General features: G+C 40.3%; 1 protein-coding gene across 1 annotated transcript in view; it reads left to right on the top strand.

Annotated features, from left to right (window-relative positions):
- The window catches only part of fancc (FA complementation group C), a 202,756-nt gene that overhangs the window by 32,455 nt on the left and 144,367 nt on the right, over window positions 1–25,934 (top strand). The window contains exons 2-3 of the mRNA XM_060845285.1: window positions 403–638; window positions 21,611–21,695. Of these exons, the coding sequence (XP_060701268.1) occupies window positions 468–638; window positions 21,611–21,695 (256 nt within the window). The 5' untranslated portion in view covers window positions 403–467. The remainder of the gene's footprint in view (window positions 1–402; window positions 639–21,610; window positions 21,696–25,934) is intronic.

Genomic DNA, 25,934 nt, shown 5'->3' with positions numbered 1-25,934 from the left:
GGATGTATTTTTCTTTAAAATCTTTACTGTATTTTCTTCCACCAGTGCTGTTTGGTATTGCTAGAGACGCATCCCATAAAGACCATTAAGAACTATTTCAGCAATGGCTGAGCAAAAATGTTAATGTTTATTAAAATGTTTGTGCCATTGGCACATGTCATGATTTTGGTAGTTACTTTTGTGCAGATCAGAACTTTATTGCTGCTATAATTAAATGCTGGTGATGACAAATTCAGATGGTAAAGATTTGAGCCCCAGCTGGGCAATGAATTTTAAAGTAATTTGTTTATTAGACCTGAGTTGCTGCCATCTTGGCACAACATTTCACAGTATTCAGGCTCTGATTTCCAAAACACTATTCAGGATTGAAAAAGATTGAAAATACCTTTCATTCTTTTGCAGATTCCACAGAAGAATCCTTTCCTTTTAAATGACCATCAAAACTGGATTTTGAGTTTTATGGCGTGATGGCCAAAGGAACTTCCATTCCAGCTTCCAGCTTTGGCCTTGAATACTGGTTGAATAAGGCTGTTGAGTGGGGCCAGACCACCACTTTTCAATCGCAGCAAGATGTCTGCCTACACCTGCCTAAATTACAGGAGTTCTTAAAGCAGATTTATGGAGCCATACAGCATATGGTAAGCAGCTCACAGAAGGAAAGAATCATGGCCCAAGACAATCTGTTATACAGATTGGGGCAAATAGCTAGTTAATTGTAGCAGAGACACTATTCCAATTTGTTTTCCTGGGCCTCAGTGCAGCCAGTTGGGAATCAGGCCATACTTAATGTTAACAGGAGTGTATTTCCTGTAATTTGGATTTATTATGAAAGGAGGCTTTTTCTAGATCAGTAAGAGATGTCGCATGAAAATTCTTAACCATTCAAGTAGCCTTTTTTCCTATTTGAATTAAGACTTTCAATTGGGTAATTGGCAGACTTTTCCATGAGCAAGCTGGTTGCTTATGATAGTGTGGCTTTGTGGTCTAAGATACTGGGTTCAGATTCTAGTTTTTATTTAAACACACAATTGCCAAAATGTCAGCTGATTCATTTGGACAAGGCAATGTCCACTCAAATTGAATGAAGCAGAATGTGGGGTATTTCATTTTGCAGTGTTTCTATCTTGTAATGGTTATCACATCAGCCGAAAATGTGATAGGTACCTGATTCAAAACCAAGCAAAAACTTTATGCAAGCTTTCACCTTGCCCTTAGATTGGTATATTGATGACAAACACAAACCTAGTAACATCATAACCAGTTTAAAGTAGATGCCCATGAATGCATCCAAAATTATTACTTATTAGACCTGCTTCATTTTAAAATTAAGACATCATAAATTAAAATTTCTGTAACTTTCACTTCTCACTTTTCTCTGTACTATTTCTCTACTCACTCTTCCTGTAGTTCGATCTCTTGGTTTCATTTCATTTCATTTGTACGCTTGCTCTTTTTTCATTACAAACATATTTTCAACCTAAGTCATGTACAATGCCTCCAGCACGTGTTATGAGAGTTACTTAAAACGTTTAAGAACAATCTTTTAAATTATAAGTAGTGGCTTTGTAGGTCAATCGAGTTATTTGTGTGAATCAGCAGTGCTTTACATTTGTTTGTGATTTTGAATCTTCATGGTATCCTAACTTTTTGTGGCTGATTTTGTTAATTCAGAAAGCACTAATATCCATTGTTAGTCTGGAGTTTGATCTACATGCATTTTCTCCTCCCTGAATGGTAGACCTTTCATGTACCAGCCCACAAACTATCATATTTAATAAATTAATTGGAATTTGGAGTTCATTATTTTTAAATTTATATTCCAGTATTATGACCATCATTCTATCATACTTTTTTGTTATTACTATCATTATTTTATTAAAATATTAATTACAATTGAAAGTTGCATTTTGAAGAGTAATGTTCAATGATCCTGTTACCTGTTTTGGAGATGTCAGTGACACCTTTTTGATGGTGTATCAGTTTCTAATTTATTTTGTTCTAAATTGCATATATCATAGGTTTATGTATTTTTGCCAGCTTAGCCTGTGAATAATGAAAGCGGGTATCATTTCTCAATGCTTACCTTTGCAATCATAAAATCCAGAAATGAATTTAGTACAGTCATGTAATGACGGAAGTCGATAGGCAGCATGGTGGTCCAGTGTATAGACATTTTATCACCTGTGGTATAGTTTCAGATGTGGATAATTTTAAGACCTTAAGTAGAGGAGATCATGTTGAAATACCCAGCCTGTAGAATATTGCTTCAACTATGTCTGGACCAAATCCCAGTTGAAATGAATATCATCTCTCCAGGACATGGTCTATACCAACTCTATTAACGCTGTTATCAGATCAGCTTTGTGAGATAGTCACCCTAAATTGTAGCTGAACATGGAGACAGAAACTAACAAGGATATATTTTAATTATGCTATTTTTCTTGTTACTAGCTTTTAGTCCATGCTAATAAGCATAAGGAGTGCAGATATAGGGACTTGCCTGCTATCTGCATTTCAATGGGGGCCTGCTAGATGATATTAGAGGAGGAAATGTGTCTGAGAAATTAAAACATTGGTGGAGGTCACAGAGTGTGCGCAATATAACAGGTGAGGATGGGAGCTGTCAGAGAGAATCGCATGGAAGATGGTGTGTCGAAGCAAAGTTACTGAAAGTAGATAATTTCCTTTGGTTAAGTTTAACATTTTTCTGCATTACATATGAATAAGGAGCAGGAGTTTCACTCCCTTGAACCTGCTTCACCATTAAGTAAGATCATGGGTAATCTGATCGTAACAGTAAATTCATATTCTTGCTTATTCCTTATAACTTTTCACCCTATGTTTATCAGAATCTATCCACCGAAGTCAAAATATTTAAAGTGTCTGCTGCCACCACCTTTTCAGAAGAAAGTTCGAGAGGCTGAGGAGTGACCTTTGTAGAGGTTTATAAAATCACGAGGGGCATAGATAGGGTGAGAATCCAAAGTCCTGGGGTGGGGGAATCCCTAGCTGGAAGGCATAGGTTTAAGGTGAGAGGGGAAAGATTTAAAAAGGGCCTGAGGGGCAACTTCTTCACGTGATAGGTGGTATGTGTATGGAACGAGCTGCCAGATGAAGTGGTGGAGGTGGGTACAATTACATTTCAAAAGCATCTGGATGGGTATATGAATAGGAAGGGCATAAGGGGCTATGAGCCAAAATCTGGCATTGGGACTTGGTCAGATTGAGATGTTTGGTCGGTGCCAAGTTTGACTGTTTCCATACTGTATGACTGACTGAGAGAGAAAAAAATGTTTAATCTCTGTTTTAAACAGTAATCCCTAATTTTTGATCCTCCTATGAGAGGAAGCAAGTTTTCCACATCCAACCTGCCAAGACCCCTTCCGATCATATTTGTTTTAATCAAGTCACCTCTTTTTCTTCAGATTCCAGTGGGTGCAAGTTTAGCCTGTCTAACATTTCCACATAAGAGAATCCACCAGTTCCAGGTATTAGTCTCGAGAGTGTGGTGCTGGAAAAATACAGCAGGTCAGGTAGCATCCAAGCACCAAGGAGATTGTCGTTTCAGGCATAAGCCCTTCATCAGGAATGGGGGCTTATACCCGAAACGTCGATTCTCCTGTTCCTCGATGCTGCCTGACCTGCTATGCTTTTCCAGCACCACTCTCTCGACTCTGATCTCCAGCATCTGCAGTCCTCACATTCTCCCAGTCTGGCAAACTGCTTTCAAACCATCTACAGCCCTTCTTAAATAAGGTGACTATACCATTATCAATGCTCCATATGTAGTTCCACCAATGTAACTGAAGGTAAAGGTAAATTCATGATACTATGCAGCTAAAGACAATGTTATATTGATTCTATTTCTCCATGAGAAAGTATTTTGAGTAGACTTTCCAGAACTTTGGAATGTTTTACAGAGTCCCGTATCAGAAAATTTCCTGAGCATTCTCAGATATAAAGTCTAAACTCATAAGGGGTAGTCTCCATTTTCACTGTGCTTGGTGAATGGTTTTTCCGAGGTTTAAAGAGAAAAGAAGAGTTTTTTTTAATGGGAGACTTCTGGATGTAGTTAACTATCTTTAGATTTCCTGTTCTTACCTGGGTGCCCATTAGTGGAACTATCTGCAACAAAAAAATTGCATTTACTTAGTATCTTTAATATAAAATGTCCTGAGTTATTTCACAGGACACCAACTAAAGAAGGAGATAATAGATAGTTAAATACTTAGTTAAAGAGAGAGTTTTAAGCATTATCATGAAGGAGATTGGTTCAGAGGGGCACAGACTGGGTTTTAAATCTTCAGGAACCTTCAGATGATGTACAATTTAATTATATTAATGGGCTGTTTCTCTCTACAAATCTCAAGGAGATTCCCTGTGCCAACATGACATCTGTGTACAATGCCAAATAACATCCAGATGTTTGTACCACATTTCCCGTTTGATGTTATATACAGCAATTTGGAAGGAGAATGGAGGAAAGCGTTCACTAACTTTCATGATAAGTTGCAACTTGTCCAGTAAGGAACAAATCGTACAGTAAATGTTGTGAAAGAATCACTCCCCTTGAGATAGGTTTTCGTCATTGTGGACTTTGACATTTTCATTCCCTCCACAAGAAAATCACTCAATATTGCCTTACAAAAAAGGAACCAGGTTTCGCCTTTGCTTTGTCTCTCTCTGGATTATCATGTTTCATTGCCATTACAAAAAGTGTACTCCAATGATAATCAATAATTTACACAATAATAGAGCTTCCGCCAAACTGAAGAAAAATTGTGGTATAAATGTATTGCAGTAGTAACTGCTGTTCTTTGAAGTGCCTCTCCATATTGTTTCCAGATGGATGGCTTAAATTTTGGCTGTCTGATCATTTTGCTGGATGGTAGGCTAAGCGAGAGTAACTGGTAATGTCTAGGCCAACTTTCTGGTGAACGAGCGCTTGACTCCAGTTTGTCATGCCTTTGATGATAGGGTTGAGAGGAAGATTTTATGTACTCTGTGTAAAAAAAAATGGTATAGATCTGCATCCCACCCACAGCGTTGCTTCTTAAATGTGCTGCACTTTGTGTTGAGAAATTTACAGTGCATCCAAATTGCTAAGTGGCTATTTCCTGATCAGGAGAGATGGTGTCTTTGTTCCTCTGTCACTTGGTTGCCCTTTTCAATATTGTCTGTGACATTGGAAAGAGATTTCACTGTCATCACTCTGCCTAAGCAGATCATCCAGGAGACCAGATAACAGCCAGTAATGCTAAGATACAAATAATTATTGCAAATAATGTAACAATATAATTCCACCAATGCAATTAACTGTCCTTGCAATAATTGTGGCTCAGGAGTAGAGTGGTGCTGGAAAAGCACAGCCGTTCAGGCAGCATCCGAGGAGCAGTAAAATCGACGTTTTGGGCAAAAGCCCTTCATCAGGAATACAGGCAGAGTGCCTGAAGGGTGGAGAGATAAATGAGAGGAGGGTGGGGGTGGAGAGAAAGTAGCATAGAGTACAATAGGTGATTGCGGATGGGGATGAAGGTGATAGGTCAGAGAAGAGGGTGGAGTGGATAGGTGGAAAAGAAGATAGGTCGGTAGGACAGGTCATGGGGACAGTGCTGAGCTGGAAGTTTGGAACTAGGGTGAGGTGGGGGAAGGGGAAATAAGGAAACTGGTGAAGTCCACATTGATGCCCTGGGGTTGAAGTGTTCTGAGGCGGAAGATGAGGCGTTCTTCCTCCAGGCGTCGGGTAATTGTGGCTCAGTTGATCACACTCTCTCCTTTTTTATTTGTAAAGTTTTGATCAGGTTCAATTCTCACTCCAGAGCTTCCAAAAAGAACAAAGAACAATACAGCAGAAGAACAGCCCCTTCCACCCACCAGGACTGCACTGGTCTATAACACATTTCAAATGTAGAAACCATTTGTTTTCCATATCCCTTTATTCTCTGCCTATTAGTATATCTGTCAAGAGCCTCTTAAATGTTGCTATTGTATCTGCTTCCACCACTTCCTTTGGCAGCACATTTCAGGCTCTGTGTAAAAACAAAACTTGCCTGTCACATCTCCTTTAAACTTACCCCCTTTTACCATAAACCTACATCCCCTAGTATTTGACTTTTTTACACTGGGGGAAAAAAAGAGTCTGACTATCCATTGTATTCAAGCCTCTCATAACTTTGTAAACTTCCATCAGGAACCCCTGATCCTTCGACATTTAAGTGAAAACAAACTACTTTTGTCCAATCTCTCCTCATAACTGATACCCTCCAAACCAGGCATATCATGATAAACCATTTCTTTATCCTCTTCAAAACCTCCACATCCTTCTCGTAGTGTGGTAATCAGAACTGCACACGGTGTTCCAAATGTGGCCTAACTAAGGTTCTATAAGCATGCAACATGATTTGCCAATTTTTAAACACTATGCCCCAACTGATGAAGGAAAGCATGCTATATGCTTCTTGAGCACTTTATCCACTTATATTGGCACTTTCAATGAACTGTAGATCTGTATTCCCAGATCCCTCTGTATGTCGATGCTGCTAGAAATTCTGCCATTTGCTGTATACTCTTCTGCAATAGATCTCTCAAAATGCATCACTTAGCATTTGTCCAGATTAAACCCAGTCTGCCATGTGATAATCCTCCCCACTATCAGCAACTTTCCCAAATTTTGTGTCATCCACAAACTTATTAATCAGGTCATCTGTGTTTTGCTATAAATCCTATATATAGGTTACAAATAACAAGGGCCCCAGAACTGATCCCTGTGGAATACCACTAGCCACAGATCTCCAATTTACAAAAACACCCTTCCACGTCTATTTTGTCTTCTATGACTAGGCCAGTTCCCATGTTACCAGCTCACAGGTACCATGTGATTTCACCTTCTGTATCAGCCTGCAACAAGGGACTTTGTCAAAGGCCTTGCTAAAGTCTATGTCAACAATATCCACTGCCCTGCTTCATCCATCCTCTTTATCAATTTCTCAAAAAAAACTCAATCAAGCTGGATCCACTGCTTTTTGTCATTGTATATAAATGATTTTGATAGTAAGTGTACGGATGACCCAAAAATTGGAGGTGTAGTGGACAGCGAAGAAGGTTACCTCACAGTACACCAGATCTGGATCAGATGGGTCAATGGGCTGAGAAGTGACAGGTGGGGTTTAATTTAGATAAATGTAAGGTGCTGCATTTTGGAAAGGCAAACCTTAGCAGGACTTATACACTTAATGGTAAGGTCCTGGGGAGTGTTGCTGAACAAAGAGACCTTGGAATGCAGGTTCATAGTTCCTTGAAAGTGGAGCCACAGGTAGATAGGATAATGAAGAAGGCATTTGGTATGCTTTCCTTTATTAGACAGAGCATTATCTATCAGAGTTGGGAGGTCATGTTGCGGCTATACAGGACATTGGTTAGGCCACTTTTGAAATATTGTGTGCAATTCTGGTTGTCTTCCTATCGGAAAGATGTTGTGAAACTTCAAAGGGTTCAGAAAAGATTTACAAGGATGTTGCAAGGGTAGGAGGATTTGACCTACAGGAAGAGACTAAATAGCCTGGGGCTGTTTTCTCTGGAGCATCAGAAGCTGAGGGGTGACCTTATAAAATCATGAGAGGCATGATCGGGTAAATAGTCCAGAACTAGTGACCATAGGTTTAGGGTGAGAGGGGAAAAATTTAAAAGGGACTTAAGGGGCAACTTTTTCACGCAGTGGGTGGTACATGTATGGAATAAGCTGCCAGAGGCGGTGGTTAGTACAATGCAGCATTTAAAAGGCATCTGGATGGGTATATGAATAGGAACGATTTAGAGGGTTATGGGCCAAATGCTGGCATATGTGACTGGATTAGGTTAGGATATCTGGTTGGCATGGATGAGTTGGACTGAAGGGTCTATTTCCATGCTGTGCATCTCGATGACTAAGTTTGTGAGGCACGACCTTGCCCCCTGTGAGCCATGCTGCCTATCGCTAATAAGTGCATATGTTTCCAAATGTGAGTAAATTTTGTCTAAGAATCTCTTCCAATAATTTCCCTCCTGCCGACATAGGGCTCACTGGCCTGTAATGTCCCAATTATCCCTGTCACTCTCCTTCAACAAAGGATCAACATTGGTCCTCTGGGAGCTCTCCTGTGACTAAAGAGGGTACAATGATTTCACAGAAATCCCCAGAAACTGACTCACCTGGCTCCCATCAGGACTTGATGACTTATCTACCTTAATACTTTTCAAGACACCTAACATCACTTTTCTTTTATATTGAGATGTCCTAGAACATCAACCTACCCCTCCTGAGACTCCCCATCCACCATGTGTCTCTTCGTTGTGAATACTGATGCAAAGTATTTGTTAAGGATCTCACCTACTTCCTCCAGCTATCCATGAGTGGATGTATCCTTTCACTAGCAACCCTCTTGCTCCTTTTTCATGCACATATGCAATATATTGGGATTTTCCTGAATCCTGTTTGCCAAAGACATTACATAGCCCCTTTGTAGACCCTCCAAATTCCTTGTTTGAATAATTTCCTGCTGTCTTTGTATTCTTTGAAGGCTTTATTTGTCTTCAGTTTCCTAGGTCTTTATATATGTCTTTTTTGTTTTGTTTAAGCTCTCAATTTCTCTTGTCATCCAAGGTTTCTGAATCTTGCCATCTTTTTTCTTCTTTTTCTCAGGAACATGCTGGAGCTGAACTCCAAACAGCTAGCCTTTAAAAGATTCCCACATGTCAGATGTGGGTTTACCTTCAAACAACTGCCTTCAATCTACATTCCCCAGTTCCTGCCTAATATTGTGACCTTCCCCTAATTCAGTAATGACATGCAAGGACTGCTGTTATCCTTATTCATAAGTAACTTAAAACTTAGAGAATTATCGTTACCATTCCCAAAATGCCCTACCACTGAAACTTTGATCACCTGGCTGGGCTCATTAACCAATACCAGTTGAATGTGGCTCCTTTTTGAGTTGGACTATTTGCATATTTTGTTTCAAAAAACCATCCTAACACATCTAATAAATATCCCCAACCAAGCCCCTGACAATAAGGGAGGCCCGGTCAACACAGCGGAAGTTAAAATTACCCCAACAACCCTGATGTTTTTAAATGTTTCCATAACCTGTAGACATATCTGTTCCTCTACTACCTGCTGGCTGTTGGGAGACCTGCCGTACAATCTATCAAAGTGATTGTATACTTATTATTTCTGAGCTCTACCCATCTGGCCTCACTAGATGAGACCTCCAAGGTATCCTTCATCAGTGCAATTGTGATACTCTCACTGATCTGTAATGCAACTCCCCTTCTTCTTTTACATCCTTTTGTCTCAGAATATTAGGCTGCCAGTCTTGTCCCTCTCAACCAAGTCTGTGTAATAGCTACAACAACATTGTTATATGTATTAACCCAAACTCAATGTTTATCTACCTTACCTGTCATACTCTTCACAAATACACCTCAGGCTGACCGTCCTGCCACATTCAGTAACCTCTCCCTGTCTGTTCTTCCTCTTAGCTTTACTGGCAATTGTCTCTACTCCTCCTTAGTTATTTTACTTGCTGACCTTGCTGACCACATTAGTTGAAACCCTCACAAATAACTCTAGCAAATCTCCCTGCCAGGATATTGAGTCCCACCTCAGTTTAGGTGCAACCTGTTCTTGTACAGGTCCCACCTACACTGGAAGACATCAAAATGATCCACGTATTTGAAGCCCTATCTCATGCATCAGCTCTTTAGCCATGTGTTTAACTGTATTATTTCTATTTCTAGTCTACTTGCTCATGACACAGGATTATAACCCTGGAGACTCTGTTCTCAACTTCCTCCCTCACTCCCTGAACTTTGCAGGGCCTTATCTCTCTTTCTGCCTAAATAAAAACTGAATGACCTGAGGATGCTGGAAATCGGAAACAAAAACAGAAATTGCTGGTAAATCTCAGCAGGCCTGGCAGTACCTGCAGAGAAATAATAGTGACATATTTCCATGTCTGGGTGGTGAGAGGTTTGGACAGGAACTTGCAGGTGGTGATGTTCCTATGCTGCCCTTGACCGTCTCGATTTTTTTTAGGTTAGATTCCCTACAGTGTGGAAACAGGCCCTTCGACCCTCCGAAGAGTAACATACCCAGAGCCATTTCTCTCTGACAAATGCACCTAATACTACGGGCAACTTAGCATGGCCAATTCACCTGACCCACACATCTTTGGATTGTGGGAGGAAACCGGAGCACCTGGAGGAAACCCATGCAGACACTGGGAGAATGTGCAAACTCCACACAGACAATCACCTGAGGCTAGAATTGAACCCGGGACCCTGGTGCCGTGAGGCGGCAGTGCTGACCACTGAGCCACCGTTCCACCCCCAAGATGGAAGCAATTGTGCGTTGGGAATTGGCCGAATTTATTCCCTTAACATCACCAAAACAAATTATTTGATCATAAATCAGATTGTTGTTTGTAGATGATAGCTGTATGTAATGGCTGTCATACTTTCTTTATAACAAAAATAACTAGCCTTTGTTTTAAAAAAAGGTATTTTGTTAGTTGTGAAGTACTTTGAGATGTCCAGTGGTCACAAAAAGTGCAATATAAGTGCTCTTTTTTTCATTAAATGCCTTTCTTTCCATTAATTCACTAATCTGTGTGCTCAATAATTATTCCCCAACCAATATTATTAGATCGTTTGTTTAGTCATTTTCACATTGCCATTCATGAGGCCTTGCTATGCTCAATATTATATAATAATATTATATTATATAATAATTACCCTTCAAAATACTTAATACTTAAACAATTGAATTAATATTGTTTGTTTATTTTTCTGCAGTTTCCTCACTTGTCTCCCTGAGATATTCTCTTACACTTAAAAGATCACTTAAAGCCCTTTACTATTAGCCTTTGTAATACTTGTGAATCTATCTTTGTTTCTTTCAGTTCAAAAAAATATTTTATTCCCACTAATACACCATGTTTGTTCTAGTTAATTGGTTTTCCACACACTTGGCATTTGTGTATGCCATTTCGTTATATGTTATGCTGTATAATATCTCATGTTAACCACTGTTGTTCGTAGCGCAAACATAATTTCTGTTCATTTAAAGTTGTATTTCAGTCTTGTGTAATACGAACTAGATTTTTGAATACATAAGAAATAGGAACGTTGCTATGCCCTTCACACCTCCACCATTCAGTAGGATCATGGTTGATCCAAATTCCTTGTGTCCACTTTCCTGCATCTTCCCTATAACACTTGATTCTCCTACTGATCAAGAATCTATTAAGATAATAATGCAACTGTCCTATTTCTACACCTCACTACATCCCCATCCCTATTGTTTTACTGTAGATTTATCTGTTAGCAGGTAATCCCATTTCTTCAAAGTTAATCTTATTTAAGTTTAAAGCAATGGATCAGTTGTTACCTTTCTCATAAATTTAATGTCAAACTCCATTGTTACAGTTACTATGTAAGGTCCTCCCTTACTGTCTGATTACTAAATAATTCCTCTCCTTAATGGTCTAAGCAATGAAAGCAAGTGTGCTAAATGCCATTTTAACCACCCTGCCTTGCTGTGATGCAACTTTCAAAGAACAATGTACCTGAATCCCTCGGTCTGTGTTTGACAACACTACCTGGGGCTCTACCATTAACTGTATAAGTCCTGTCCTTGTTTAGTTTTACCAAAATGCATACCTCACATTTATCCAAATTAAACTCCATCTGTCACTCCTCAGCCCATTGGTCCAGTTAATCAAGATCCTTTTTGTAATCTTTGATAACCTTCACTGTCGACTATACCACCAATTTTGGTGTCATCTGATAACTTCCTAACAGCGTCTCCTAAATTCTCATCCAAATAATTTAAATAAATGACAACCAAAAATGGACCTAGAACTGAGACCTGTGGAACACCGCTGGTCACGAGCTTCCAGTCTGAAAAACAGCCCTCCACCACCACCCTCTGTCTCCTCCCAACAAGCCAATTTTGTAACCATTGGCAGTCTGTCCCCGAATCCCATGTGATCTAACATTAGTAATTAATCTACCATGTGGATCCTTGTCAAAGACTTTCTAAAGTCTATGTAGACAATATTTACAGCTCTGGCCTCATCAATCTTTTTGGTTACTTCCTCAAAAGACTCGATCAAGTTTGTGACATTCAATTTCCCACGTGCAAACCCATGCTGACTATCCCTAATCAGTTCTTGCCTCTCCAAATATATGTAAGTCCTATCTCTCAGAATCTGTCCAACAACTGATGTCAAACTCACAGGTCTATAGTTCCCAGGCTTCTCCTTACAGCCTTTCTTAAATAAAAGGACAACATTAGTCATCCTCTATTCCTACAGCACCGCATCCGTGGTTGTAGATGATGTGAATATCTCTGCTAGGGGCCCAACAATTTCTTCCCTAACATTCCACAACTCTTTGGGATGCACTTGAAGTTTATTCACCTTTATTTTTTGTACAACTTCCAGCACTTCCTCTTTGTTTCTAAATGTCATGTTTCATTTTCTGTGCTGAAGTATACTATTTCAAATGATTGTCTTGAATTCTCACTAGGAATGTATTACCTTCATGATCTGAGCTGTTTTGTATTGTTATCTCCATGTGAAAATTAGAGCCTTCCATTGTAAATGCTACATACCTTTCTGATCTCTGTATCCAACTCCCGTATACTTGCTGTCAGGAACTCAATAGACAATTCCCATCAGTAGTTTGTATCCTTAGCTCCTTCTTAATTCTACCCAGAGATTTTCCTAAGCCTATTCTTTCTTCAGCTGTAGTAATATTGTCTTTTGGTAATACGGTAACTCTTTTTCATATTTCCCTGCCCTTTGGACAGAAACTGAGCTCTAAGTAATGTTCAGATTGTAGCCATAACTTTCCATGGCCATTACGTTGTAATCGTTGAGCTGATTTCATGTCTCCATGCCACTGTTTCTCTTCTTTTTGGTATTTCCATTGTTGGGCTCCACCTGTGCCTACTCCAAGACAGCAGGCATGCAATGTTCTGTCTAAGATGCATGACAGTGCAGAAATTTCCAGGTTCTTGTACAGATTGTGTGTGAGGCAACCTGTTTGATTAAAAAAATAAAAGCTATGTTACTAGCACATAATGGCTTTGCCATCTCTAATTTTCCAAGGTGAATTTTTCTTTTTATTGTTATCCTTTGAACCAATGCTATGATTTTGGCTTTTATGTTGGATGCTGATAATTTCTTGTAATTGTACCTTAAGCACAAAAAAGGATCCTATTATCTGACCTTTGTTGACACTAGCACAACCCATGTGCTCTTTCCTTTAATAACCATCATTGTAGTAATGCGGTCCTTACCTGACTGCAGATGAATAAATGTGCATTAAAACTCAGCATTTCTGCACGAGTTCCTATTTGTTCAGCTTGCTTTGGCTGAGTGACGTCTCTGTCTATCATAACTCTAAGTGCTCAAGCCATGAAGGCAAAGGAATTGTGGGTTAAGAAGAGCAGGAAATCAACTGTACTATGTATTAAATTAGATTTGCTTTCTAGATTTGTGTGTTGTGTGTGAAACATGGATATCCAGAGTGCTGTAAGTCTCACTGATACAACTTTGTGTTTAATTCAGTGTGTAATGCTGATAAAATTAGAGTGAGAAGCAAAAAAAGTAGCTTTTTAATTCTTTAGTTTAGTGATTGGACACTAAGATTTTCGTTGTATTTCAAATCAACAAGAGCAGTGAAGCTGACCCTGTTACAGGTGACCAGGAGAATACAAACTTTAAGAATCCCTGGATAGTCAAATACGCTGTGGTTGCTTCTTAATTTAAGAAAATGTACAGAGCCTGCAATGTTGCTGTGAAATTTACTTGTTCTGACCACTTATCCCCATCCCCTCACTGGACTGGATTTAGTCTGACTCTTCCCCTTGCCAGAACTGAACCTTCCAGACCTTAACACCAACCCTCCCCAATCCCAGCTGGACTAAAATCTAACCTAAACTCTTACCTGCAGGCCTTGTGCTCTTGCACCCTGGCACACCTGCACCACCCAATCTGGCAACCTACCCACCTGACACCCTAACTACCTGGTATTCTACCACCACCCCAACTAGAACCTTACCCAGCTGACCCATTATTACCTGACAGCTTAGCACCCTACCGAGCCGGCACCCTACCCCTGCCACAGGTAGATAGGAAAATGAATAGCAAAGAGGACAAAAAGGGTCTACAAAGGATATAGGTAGGTCAAGGGAGTGGGAAAAGATCTAGCAAATGGAGTACAATGTGGGAAAGTGGGAAATTATCCATTTTGGTAGAAAGAATTTTTAAGAGCATATTATCTAAATGGTGAGATGCAGAGAGATATGGGTGTCCTAGTGCATGAATTGCATGAAGTACAACAAGTAATCGGGAGAGTTAATTTACGTTATGTTTTATTGCAAGGGGAACTGAATGCAAGAGTGGGGAGGTTATGCTTCAACAAGACAGGCATTAGTGAGACTGCACCTTGAGTACTATGTACAGGACTAGTCACTGTGGAGCAATGTTAAATGCATTGGAAGCAGTTGTTAGTGCTATTGTACGTGGAGCTCAAGGGGTGCACCGAAGGATAGAGGACGCTGGACAGTGCTTACAACATTACTGGTCAGGGAGGTGGGAGTGTTACCAAGAATAAATGAGTGTTGCATGTAATGGTGAAAGTGGCAGAGAATTACTCTTGGTGGGAGATAGGTATAGAGAGAAGAATCTGACATTTGTCTTGGCCAAGCAGAGAAAGTTATTGCTGTTCTTTCTGCATTGCTGGCCATTCCTCCATACCCTGGGAACAGTAGTCAACCAGGTGGCAACCTTGTCCACTCTGGTGGTAGCATGGCCTCCTCTACTTGGGTTCCTCAGCACCTCTAAATTCCTGTCAGAGACTTGCAGTGCCATTGTCCCTTCACTGACATGTTCACATTCTGTCTGTCAACTAACAAGGCATCTTTAGAATGGCAGTGCTTATCCAGATTCAGAAGGGGCTTTTAAATTCGTGCAGATGCAAGGGAAATTAGTGTTTCACAGACATCTAGTGAGTTGTGCTGGAAATTATGCATGGTCAGATGAGGTGGAAGTCAGACATGAGAGATGCCATAGAGGCAGAGTGGGCAATTGATATTGCAAGTTTTGTCATGTTTTATGCAACTCGGGTTTCGCCAAAAAGTATGACTTAGTCCCAAATTAAAAATCAAACTTAAGTTCTCAGTGATCCACCTTTTAGATCTGTAGTCATAACTAGCTGGGGTTTTATTGAATTCATAGACACCTCATGAAAAAGCAAAATACTGCCAATACAAGGAATCCCTTTGGTCCACAATGTTATGTTGAGCATTAATCTTAATCTAAGATCAACTTAACCTACACACCCCTCAATTTACTGCCATCCATGTGCTTGTCCAGCACTTGCTTAGATATCCCTAATGACCTAGACTCTACTACCACCACTTGCATTGCATTCCACGCACCCATCACTCTCTGCAAAAAGAACCTACTTCTTGCCCTCTATCTTCCTCCAATCACCTTAGAATTATGACCCCTCATGACAGTCATTTCTGCCGCAGGGAAAAGTCTCTGGCTATCTACTGTATCTATGCCTTTCATTACCTTGTACATCTCTATCAAATCACCTCTCTTCCTTCTTCTCTTCAGTGTGAAAAGATCTAGCTCACTCAACCTCTCTTCATAAGACAAGCCCTCCAATCCAAGCAGTATCCTGGTAAATCTTTTCTACACCCTTTCTAAAGCAACTACATCCTTCCTATAATGAGGCAACCAGAACTGGACATAATATTCCAAGTGTGGTCTAACCAGAGTTTTATATAGCTGCAGCAAATCCTTGCGGCTCTTAAACTCAATCCCCCTGTTAATAAAAGCCAAAATACTACACGCTGCCTTAACAACCTTATCCAATTAGGTAGCAACTTTGAGGGATCTATGTACGTGGACCGCAAGATCCTACTGTTCCTCCACACTGACAAGTCTCCTGTCTTTAACCCTTTATTCAGCATTCAAATTCAACCTTCCAAAATGAATCACTCCACATTTATCCAGGTTGAACTCCATCTGCCACTTCTCAGCCCAGCTCTGCATCCTGTCAGCGTCTTGTTGTAGCCTGCGACAGCCCTGGACACTATCTACAACACCACCGAACTTTGTGTCATCAGCAAAATTACTAACCCCTCCTTCTGCTTCTTCATCCAAGTCATTTACAAGAACTGCAAAGAGCAGAGTTCCAAGAACAGATCCCTGCATGACACCATAGGTTGCCAACCTCCAGGCAGAATACTTTCCATTACCACTTGCTGTCGTCTTTACCTGTATCCCATACCTCCTAACTTTCTGAATAAGCCTACCTACCATGCGGAACCATATCAAATTGGGACAGTCAACATGGCTTTGTGCATGGGAAATCATGTCTCACAAACTTGATTAAGGCAGAGCGGTGGATCTATATGGACTTCATTAGGCATTTGACAAGGGAGACTGGTTAGCAAGGTTAGATCTCATGGAATACAGGGGTTTTTCTTTTATTGGTCACAGTATTGAGTCCAGGAGTTGGGAGGTCATGTTGCAGCTGTAAAGGGCAGTGGTCAGGCCAGTTTTGGAATATAACATGCACTTTTGGTCTCATTCCTATTGCAAGGAAGAGTTCAGAAAAGATTTACAAGGATGTTGCCAGGGTTGAAGGATTTGAGCTAGAGGGAGAGGTTGAATGGGTTAGGGCTGTTTTCCCTGGAGTGGTGGAGTCCAGAATGAGAGGACATAAGTTTAGGGTGAGAGGTGAAAGATATAAAAAGATCTAAAGGGCAACTTTTTCATGCAGAGAGTGGTACATGTATGGAACGAGCTGCCAGAGGAAGTGGTGGAGACTGGTTACAATTGCAACATTTTAAAAGGCATTTGGATGGGTATATGACTAGGAAGGGTTTGGAGGGATATGTACCAGGTCCTGGCAGGTGGGACTAGATTGAGTTGGGATATCTGGTCAGCTTGGACGAGTTGGACCAAAGGGTCTGTTTCTGTGCTGTACATCTCTATGACTCTATAACTAGCCATTTGGATACAGAAATGGCTCGAAGGTGAAAACAGAGGGTGGTGGTGGAGAGTTGTTTTTCAAACTGGAGGCTTGTGACCAGTGGAGTGCCACAAGGATCGGTGCTGGGTCCACTACTTTTCATCATTTATATAAATGATTTGGATGTGAACATAAGAGGTATAGTTAGTAAGTTTGCAGATGGTAAGATCCTCGGGCATGTTGCTGAACAAAGAAATCTTGGAGTGCAGGCTCATAGCTCCTCATTATGAATTATATGGCCTTGTTCTAGATTCATAAGCTAGGAATCATCATCCTATTTACATCCACCCTGTTGTGTCCTATAAGGATTTTGGAGGTTTCAATGAGATTACCTTTCATTCTTTGAATTTGTATTATCTATAGCTTCAGTTTCCCCAATCTCTCCTAATAAGGAAGTCTCACTATTCCAGAAATGTCTGGTGAGCTTCCATTGCACTCTCCTGATTAGGAGTATATCCTTCCTTTGATTAGGTGATTAAAAAATATTATACAGATGTGATGTCATCAGGACTACATACAATTGGAACAAGTTAGTTTTACTCCGATTCCCTTGTAATGAAGGCCAGCATAGCATTTGTTTTCTTAGAGTTATAGAGATATACAGCACGGAAACAGACCCTTCGGTCTAACTCACCCATGCCGACACAGATATCCCAACCCAATCTATGCCACCTGCCAGCATCTGGCCCATATCCCTCCAAACCCTTCCTATTCATATACCCATCCAGATGCCTTTTAAATGTTGCAATTGCACTAACCTCCACCACTTCCTCTGGTAGCTCATTCCATACATGTACCGCGCAGCCCCCCCCCCCCCCCCCCCCCCCCCCCCCCCCGGCCCCCCGGCCCCCCGGTCCCGTCCCGCTCCGCTGCATGAAAACGTTGCTCCTGAGGTCTCTTTTATATCTTTCCCCTCTTGCCCTAAACCTATGTTCTCTAGTTCTAGACTTCCTAGGGAAGAGACTTTATCTATTTATCCTATCCATGCCCCTCATAATTTTATAAACCTCTATAAAGTCCCCCCTCAGCTTCCGACGATCCAGGGAAAACAGCCCCAACCTATTCGACCTCTCGCTGTAGCTCAAATCCTCCAATCCTGGCAACATCCGTGTAAATCTTTTCTGAACTCTTTCAAGTTTTACAACATCTTTCTGATAGGAAGGAGACCAGAACTGCAGTCCATATTCCAAAGGTGGCCTAACCAATGTCCTGTATAGCTGCAACATGACCTCCCAACTCCTGTACTCAATACTTTGACCAATAAAAGAAAGCATACCAAATGCCTTCCTCACTATCCTATCTACCTACGACTCCACTTTCAAGGAGCTATGAACCTGCACTCCAAGGTCTCTCTGTCCAGCAATACTCCCTAGGACCTTATCATTAAGTGTATAGGTCCTGCTAAGATTTGCTTTCCCAAAATGCAGCACTTTTCATTTATCTAAATTAAACTCCTTATTTGCTTGCTGCCTGCAATGCTTTTCATTACTCATGCACAAGGACCTGGTAATTTTGGATATGACCACTTCCCAATCTCTCTCCATTTAAGAAATATTGTGACTTCCTGTTTTTCTTACCAAAGTGGATAACCTCTCACTGACTCGTATTCCTTCTCCTAGATTCCACTTTACCTTCTTGGTCTGTCCAAATCCTCTTAAAGCTTCCATGCATCTTCCTCACATCTTACATTCCTACCTAGTCATTGGCAAATTTGGGAATATTACAATTGGTTTGCCATTCAAATCATTGCTGTAGTTTGTGAATAGCTGTGGCCCTCGCCTGATGGTACCATGGTAACCATCTGCCAATTTGAGAATGATTGCTTAACTCAATTTTATATGTTAATTAATTCCCAGTGCATTATTGGTATCTTACTCCTCATCTCACACACTCTAATTTTGTCTGTTAGCCTTCCATGTGGAATCTTATCAAAAGCCTTCCAAAAATCCAAAACTATTGGTTTCTCTTATCTGTTACACGCAATACCCACAAAAAAACTGTAGAATTCCCTTTGATGAACCCAGTTTGACTTTGCCCAATTTTATCATTCTTTTCTAAATGTTGTTACAACCAAATTTGGAATAGTGGTTTGGCGCTCATTTTAATTCCCTTTCTGTCAGTTGCAACAAATATTTTTATTTCTTTATAGAATGCAGCTATCACACTTAATTTTGACTGGTGTGATGTTTTAATTGAAGAAATCAGTTTAACGCTTTATTGAATGAAAGAGAGATCTTTTATTACCTACTAACCAAAAATGAAAAAAATACATCAAGCACATGGGCACGCACACAAACTCCTGAGTTTCAGCAGTTCTATTGCTTTGTATTTCTAAGCAATGTTCTGTGGCATCTTCGATCAAGACATATGCAAAGTGATGGCTTAGCTTCTCCTCCATTTCTCTGTTCTCAACTATAAATTCTTCTGTCTCCACCTATAATGGGCTCACATTTGTTGTATTCTAATCTTTTCCTTTTCGCAAATTGAAAACCTATTACAGTCTTAGTAAGTTTCTCACTAACTTGTGTTCAAATTCTATTTTCTCTGCAATTGTAAGCTTTTTGGCTATCCTTTATTGGGTTCTAAATTGTTCTCAATCCTCAGGCTACTTTTTTTTGTTGCTGAGCTTGTAAACTTTGATATAATGTAGTTTTAAATGCATTTAATTTCTCACAGTTGATTCACCTTGTGGTTTGTGTGTTTGTGCATTAGAGGAATGTGTATTTCTTTCATACCATGCAATATTTATTTAAACATGAGTTATTGCCTGTCTAACATCAAATTTTAGTGTATTTTCCAATCCACCATAGCCAACTTCTTCCCCGTACCTTCATAATTTCCCTTGTTATGAATTAAGGCCAATGAACCCAGGGTGTGGATAGGTATGTGGGACTGGGATATTATGGCCATTAACAGAGAAATGGCTAAGGGAGGTAGCTTAATGTGCCAGGATACAGGTCCTTTAGGCAGGACAGAGGTGGTGGAAAGAGGGGGTGGGTTTGCATTTTTGAGTGAGGGGAGTATCACAGCAGAAATCACAGATAAAATAGCAGAAGGATCATCCAGTGAGGCTTTGTGAGTGGAGCTAAGAAATAAGAAAAGGATGGTGAAATTATTGGGGTTGCACTATAGACCCCCAAATAGTCAATGGGAATTAGACGAACAAATATGCAGGGAGACTGGGGAGACTTGCAGGAGCAATAGGGTTATCATAGATGGAGATTTTCCTAACAGAGACTGAGACTGCCATAGCGTTAAAGGCTGAGATGGGTTGGAATTTGTTATGTGTGTTCAGGAAAGTTTCTTCAAGCAGTATATAGAGGGTCCTAAATGGGAAAGTGAAAAACTCTACGTACTCTTGGGAAATAGGGCAGGACAGGTGATGGAGGTGACAGTGGGGGAGCACTTTGGGACCAGTGACCATAGTTCTGTTAATTTTAAAATAGTTATGGAGAGGGACGAAACTGCTCCACAGGTTTGAGTTCTAAATTGAGGCAAGGCAATTTTTGATAGAATTAGATAGGATCTTGCAGGGGTTGATTGGAGTAATTTGTTTGCAGACATTGGGATCTCTGGCAAATGGGAGGCCTTTAGCAGTGAGATAGCTGGAGTCAAGCTCTATACATTCCACTGAGGGTGAAGGGCAAGGTTGGCAGGAATAGGAACAGTGGCTGGCAAGACATATTGATGCTTTGACCAGAAAAAAAAAGGGGGAATCATAGAAATGTATACGATCATGATAGGCGTAGATAGGGTGAATGCACTTAGTCTTTTTCCTGCGGTTGGGGAATCGAGGACTAGAGGGCATCAGTTTCAGGTTAGAGGGGAAAGAATAAATGGGAACCTGAGGGGCAACATTTTTACACAGGGGAGGTATGAATATGGAACGAACTACTAGCAGAAGTGGTTGAAGCGGGTACATTAATAACATTTAAAAGGCATTTGGACAAATACATGAATAGAAAAAGTTCAGAAGAATATGAGCCAAGTGCAGGAAAGTTGGGTTAGTGTCGATGGACATTTTGGTCAGCATGGACCAGTTTGTGTCGAAGCGCCTGTCTTCATGTTGGAGGACTTTGATTCAATGACTCTTGTTTCAGAATGAACTATATCGCATTTGAGCATCATGTGAAATCATATGATGGTCACTATTCCCTGTGGCTTCTTTGATATTCCCTTTTGATATTTACAAATTCTGTCTTTCTCTGCTTGAAGTTCTCTCTGTCTGTGGTTATGTTTCATAAGATTGTTTACACTTAATAGTTACATTGGAAGAGATATTAAGGATAATATCAACTTTGAATTACAATACTGGCATGTGCATCATATGAATTCAGTGACCATAGTCTGTTGGTGTAGAGTCATCAGCAATTACTTTTTTCTAGTATGAAAAAATAAAATTCAACCAGAAGCAGTTTCATGATATTTTCACATTAATGTGGTACAATTCTTTGCAATGACCAATATTTATTTTGCATAAATATTAACCAATACATGTCACTTCTTGTTACAGAGCACAACACCAGCATTAAAGTCATTCCCACTAATTGGTCAGTTATTGGGCAGATTGTGTTGGAATCCATTTGTTGTAGCAGATGGTAAGTTTATAAAGATCTTCAGGCGAAATTGTTTTTCTTCAGAAGCTATTTATGAATTGGAAGCTTGAAAGTCAGAAGGAAACTGATTATTTCAAAGAATTAGCATTGTTTACAATATAACATTTTAATCAATGCTTTTATTGTCTTTAAACTCTTGCCTTTAATTAAATATAAATCACATTTTTCAAATACTGAATATTGTAATTAGTCATTTGTAAAATGTGATTGCTTGGAGAGGTGATGACTAGCTCACTGCTAGTATGCTGCTTCAAGTGGAGTCAAGTATTTTCACATACTAATATCAGCTTTATTAAGTTCTCTGTGCTTGATTCACTATAAGAACATTTCCTGTAATTCTGCAAAGATGAATTGTGGAAGAAGGCTGCCTGCTTTTGGTCAGAAAAATCAATTAAAGATACTTTGAACTAGAATATGTTAGTTACATGTAGCTAACAACAGTTTTGTCCATTCACCTGACTCTAACGATGTTCGTTTTTCTCTCTACAGATGTTGCCAGACCTGCTGTGTTTCTCTAGCATTTGTTTTTGAACAAACTTCATAATGTTATTAGCCCTAATATGTATTATTGTTGACTGATTACATTTTCGTTATTACACATCCTTAAATCCATCGGCACGACCTTGATGAAATCCCTTGTTAAGGGCAGACTCACTACAGGCCTTAACAGCGTTCATTTGTATCATTTTGCAAATCCCACATCTAATACGTATCTCTTCTACTGACTTCTAGTATTCCTCATCCATTATTCCTGCCTCTTTTACTAAACTTTGTCATCTTTTGGAAGTTGAAACTACCCATGTAGTTTTAATGCAATTCTAAATTTCTGTCTCTGAGGCTAGTAACACTTTTATTTCTTTAGTGGATTGGTTATGTTCAAAATAAAGAGTAATCTGGGAATCCTTAAAATTCTGGAAAAGTCCCACAGATTTGGAAAACTGCTAATGTAATGCCTTTATGTAAAAGGGGAGGGAAACAAAACACAGATAACTACAGGCCAGTTAGATTAACATATGTTATTGAGAAAATGTTCTGTTCTATTGTATGACTCATTAATTTTTATAAATGCACCATAGAAAGCATCCTATCCACATGCATCACAGCTTGTTGTGGTAACTGTTCTGACCTAGACTGCAGGAACATACAGAGAGCTGTGGAGAGCCCAGTTCAACCAGCCTTCCTTCCATTGACTCCATCTATGCTTACTGCTGCCTCAGGAAAGCAGTCAACATAATCAATGACCCCCTCCTACCCCTGTCACCCTCTTCCATTGGTCAGAAAATAGAAAAGTTTTAAAACAGGTAGTAGCAGATTTACAAACAGCCTCTTTCCTGCTGTTATCAGACTTATGAATGACCTTCTCATATATTACACTTGACCTTTCTCTGTTGCTGTAACATATTCTGTGTTCTATTCTATTATCCTGATGTACTTACGTAAGTTTGTGATTTGTCTGGTTAGCATGCAAGACAGTACTTTTCACTGTATCACTGTTTATATATCAATAATAAATCAAATCAAATAGATTAATGGTGTGCCACAGGGGTCAGTGCTGGGTCTGCAATTATTTACAACATATATCAATAGCTTGGATAAGGAAAGTGAATGTATTATAGCCCAATTGTGGATGCATTAAAATAGCTGCGAAAGCAGATGGTGAGGATGACGCACAGTCCATTAAGTGAATGGACAAAACTTGGCAAATGAAATATAATAAATGAGAGGGTATCACATTTTTCAGGAAGATTGGAGCATCTAAATATTATTTAAATAGAGAAAGACTGCAGAATGCTCCAGAACAGAGGAATTTGGGAGTCCTCTTCCATGAATCACAAAAAGACCATAAGATATAGGAGGAGAAAGTGAGGACTTCTTGATGTAGGGTTTATGCCCGAAACATCAATTCTCCTGCTGCTCGGGTGCTGCTGACCTGCTGTGCTATTCCAGCAACACACTGAACATAAGATATAGGCGCAGAATTAGGCCATTCAGATCATCGAGTCTGATCACCCATTCAAATTATGGCTGATATGTTTCTCAGCCCCATTCTCCTGCCTTCTCCCTGTAACCTTTGATTCTCTTTCTAATCGAAAACCTATTTATCTCTGTCGTATGATTCGGCCTCCATTACCTTTCACAGCAATGAGTCCCACAGAGTCACCACCCTCTGGTTGAAAACATTCCTACTCGTCTCAGTTCTAAAGGATAGCCTCTTTACCCTGATGCTGAGCTCATGGGTCCTAGTCTCTCTCATGAGTGGAAACATCATCTGCATGCCAATTCTATCCATGTCTCTCAGTATTCTGCAAGTATCAATCAGATCCTTCCCCTCGTCCTTCTAAACTCCATCATTTACAGACAGTTCTCAACCACTCCTTGTATCACAAGCCCTTTCAAGGATAATTTTCATAAGCCTCCTCTGTACTCCCTTCAACGGCAGCTTATCTTTCCAAAACTTCTCGCAATATTCCAAATTCGTGTTGACCAGAGCTTATACAGCCTGAGCAGTACTTCCCTGCTGTTGTTGTTTTCTAGCCTCTTGAAATGAATGCCAGCATTGCATTTGCTTTCCTAACCACCAACTGAACTTGTATGTTAACCTTAAAAGAACCTTAACTATGACTCCTTAGTCCCCTTGTGCATCAGATTTCCAAAGCCTTTCACCATTTAGAAAATTGTTTACACCTCTATTTTTCCTACCAAAATGTTTAAGGTCACACTTACCTCACATTGTATTCTATCTACCACTTATTTGCCCACGCAGCTAATATGTCCAAGTCCTTTTGCAGTCTCCCTGCTTCCTCAATACTCTCTGTCTCTCCACCAATCTTTGCATCGTCTGCAAACTTAACAACTATGCCCTCAGTTCCTTAGTCCAGATTGTTAATGTAACATGAATGGTTGCAGTCCCAACACTGACCCCTGTGTAACTCCACTTGTCACCGGTTTCCATCCTGAAAAAGGCCCCTTTAAAGTTAGGTTTTGTCTTCAGCCAGTCCTCTAATCATTCCAGTATCTTGATCTTCACCATGGACTGTTTCTTATTTAGATTACTTACAGTGTGGAAACAGGCCCTTCGGCCCAACAAGTCCACACCGACCCGCCGAAGCGCAACCCACCCATACCCCTACATTTACCCCTTACCTAACACTACGGGCAATTTAGCATGGCCAATTCACCTGACCCGCACATCTTTGGACTGTGGGAGGAAACCGGAGCACCCGGAGGAAACCCACGCAGACACGGGGAGAACGTGCAAACTCCACACAGTCAGTCGCCTGAGTCGGGAATTGAACCCGGGTCTCAGGCACTGTGAGGCAGCAGTGCTAACCACTGTGCCACTGTGCCGCCCACAGCAGCCTCCTATGTCACACCTTGTCGAAGGCCTTCTGGAAATCCAAATAGATCATGTCCACTGGTTCTCCTTTGTTTAATTTGCTTGTTACCTCCTCAAAGAATTCTAAGAGATTTGTCAGGCATGACCTCCCCTTGTCAAAGCTGTGCTAACTCCACTCTATTACCATGCACTTCCAAGTACTCTGCAATCTCATCTTTAGTAATGAACTCAAATCTTACCGATGACCGAAGTCAGGCTAACCAGTCTATAGTTTCCTGCCTTCTATCTCCCTCCTTTCTTAAATAGGGGTCTTGCATTTGCTGCATGGCAATCCTCTAGGACCCTCTCTGACTCCAGTGACTCCTGAAAGATCAGCATCAATGCCTGTACAATTTCCCTGACTATCTCCTTCAGAAAGTAAAAAATGAGGTCTGCAGATGCTGGAGATCACAGCTGCAAATGTGTTGCTGGTCAAAGCACAGCAGGTTAGGCAGCATCTCAGGAATAGAGAATTCAACGTTTCGAGCATAAGCCCTTCATCAGGAAGGGCTTATCTCCTTCAGAATACAGAGGTGCAGTCCATTTGGTCTGGGTGGTTTAATCACCTTCAGATAATTCAACTTCCCCAGCACCACCTCCTTAGTGATGGCCACTAACTCACCTCTCCCCTCGACTCTCTTGAAGTTCTGGTATGTTATGGTGTCTTCCTCTATGAAAACTTGTTCAGTTCCTCTGCCATTTCTTTGTTCCCCATTGCTACTTCTTCATCCTCATTTTCTAGTGGCCCAATGTCCGTTCTTGCCTCTCCTTTACTTTTTGAATATCTACAAAAACTCTTCTAGTCTTCTTTGATATTGCTAGCTAGCTCATTCTCATATTTCATC

Source organism: Hemiscyllium ocellatum, chromosome 2 (assembly GCF_020745735.1).
Source record: "Hemiscyllium ocellatum isolate sHemOce1 chromosome 2, sHemOce1.pat.X.cur, whole genome shotgun sequence".
Classification (NCBI taxonomy): Eukaryota; Metazoa; Chordata; class Chondrichthyes; order Orectolobiformes; family Hemiscylliidae; genus Hemiscyllium; species Hemiscyllium ocellatum.
The sequence above is the reverse complement of the archived record's forward strand: the minus strand, read 5'-3'. Positions and strand labels throughout refer to the sequence as shown.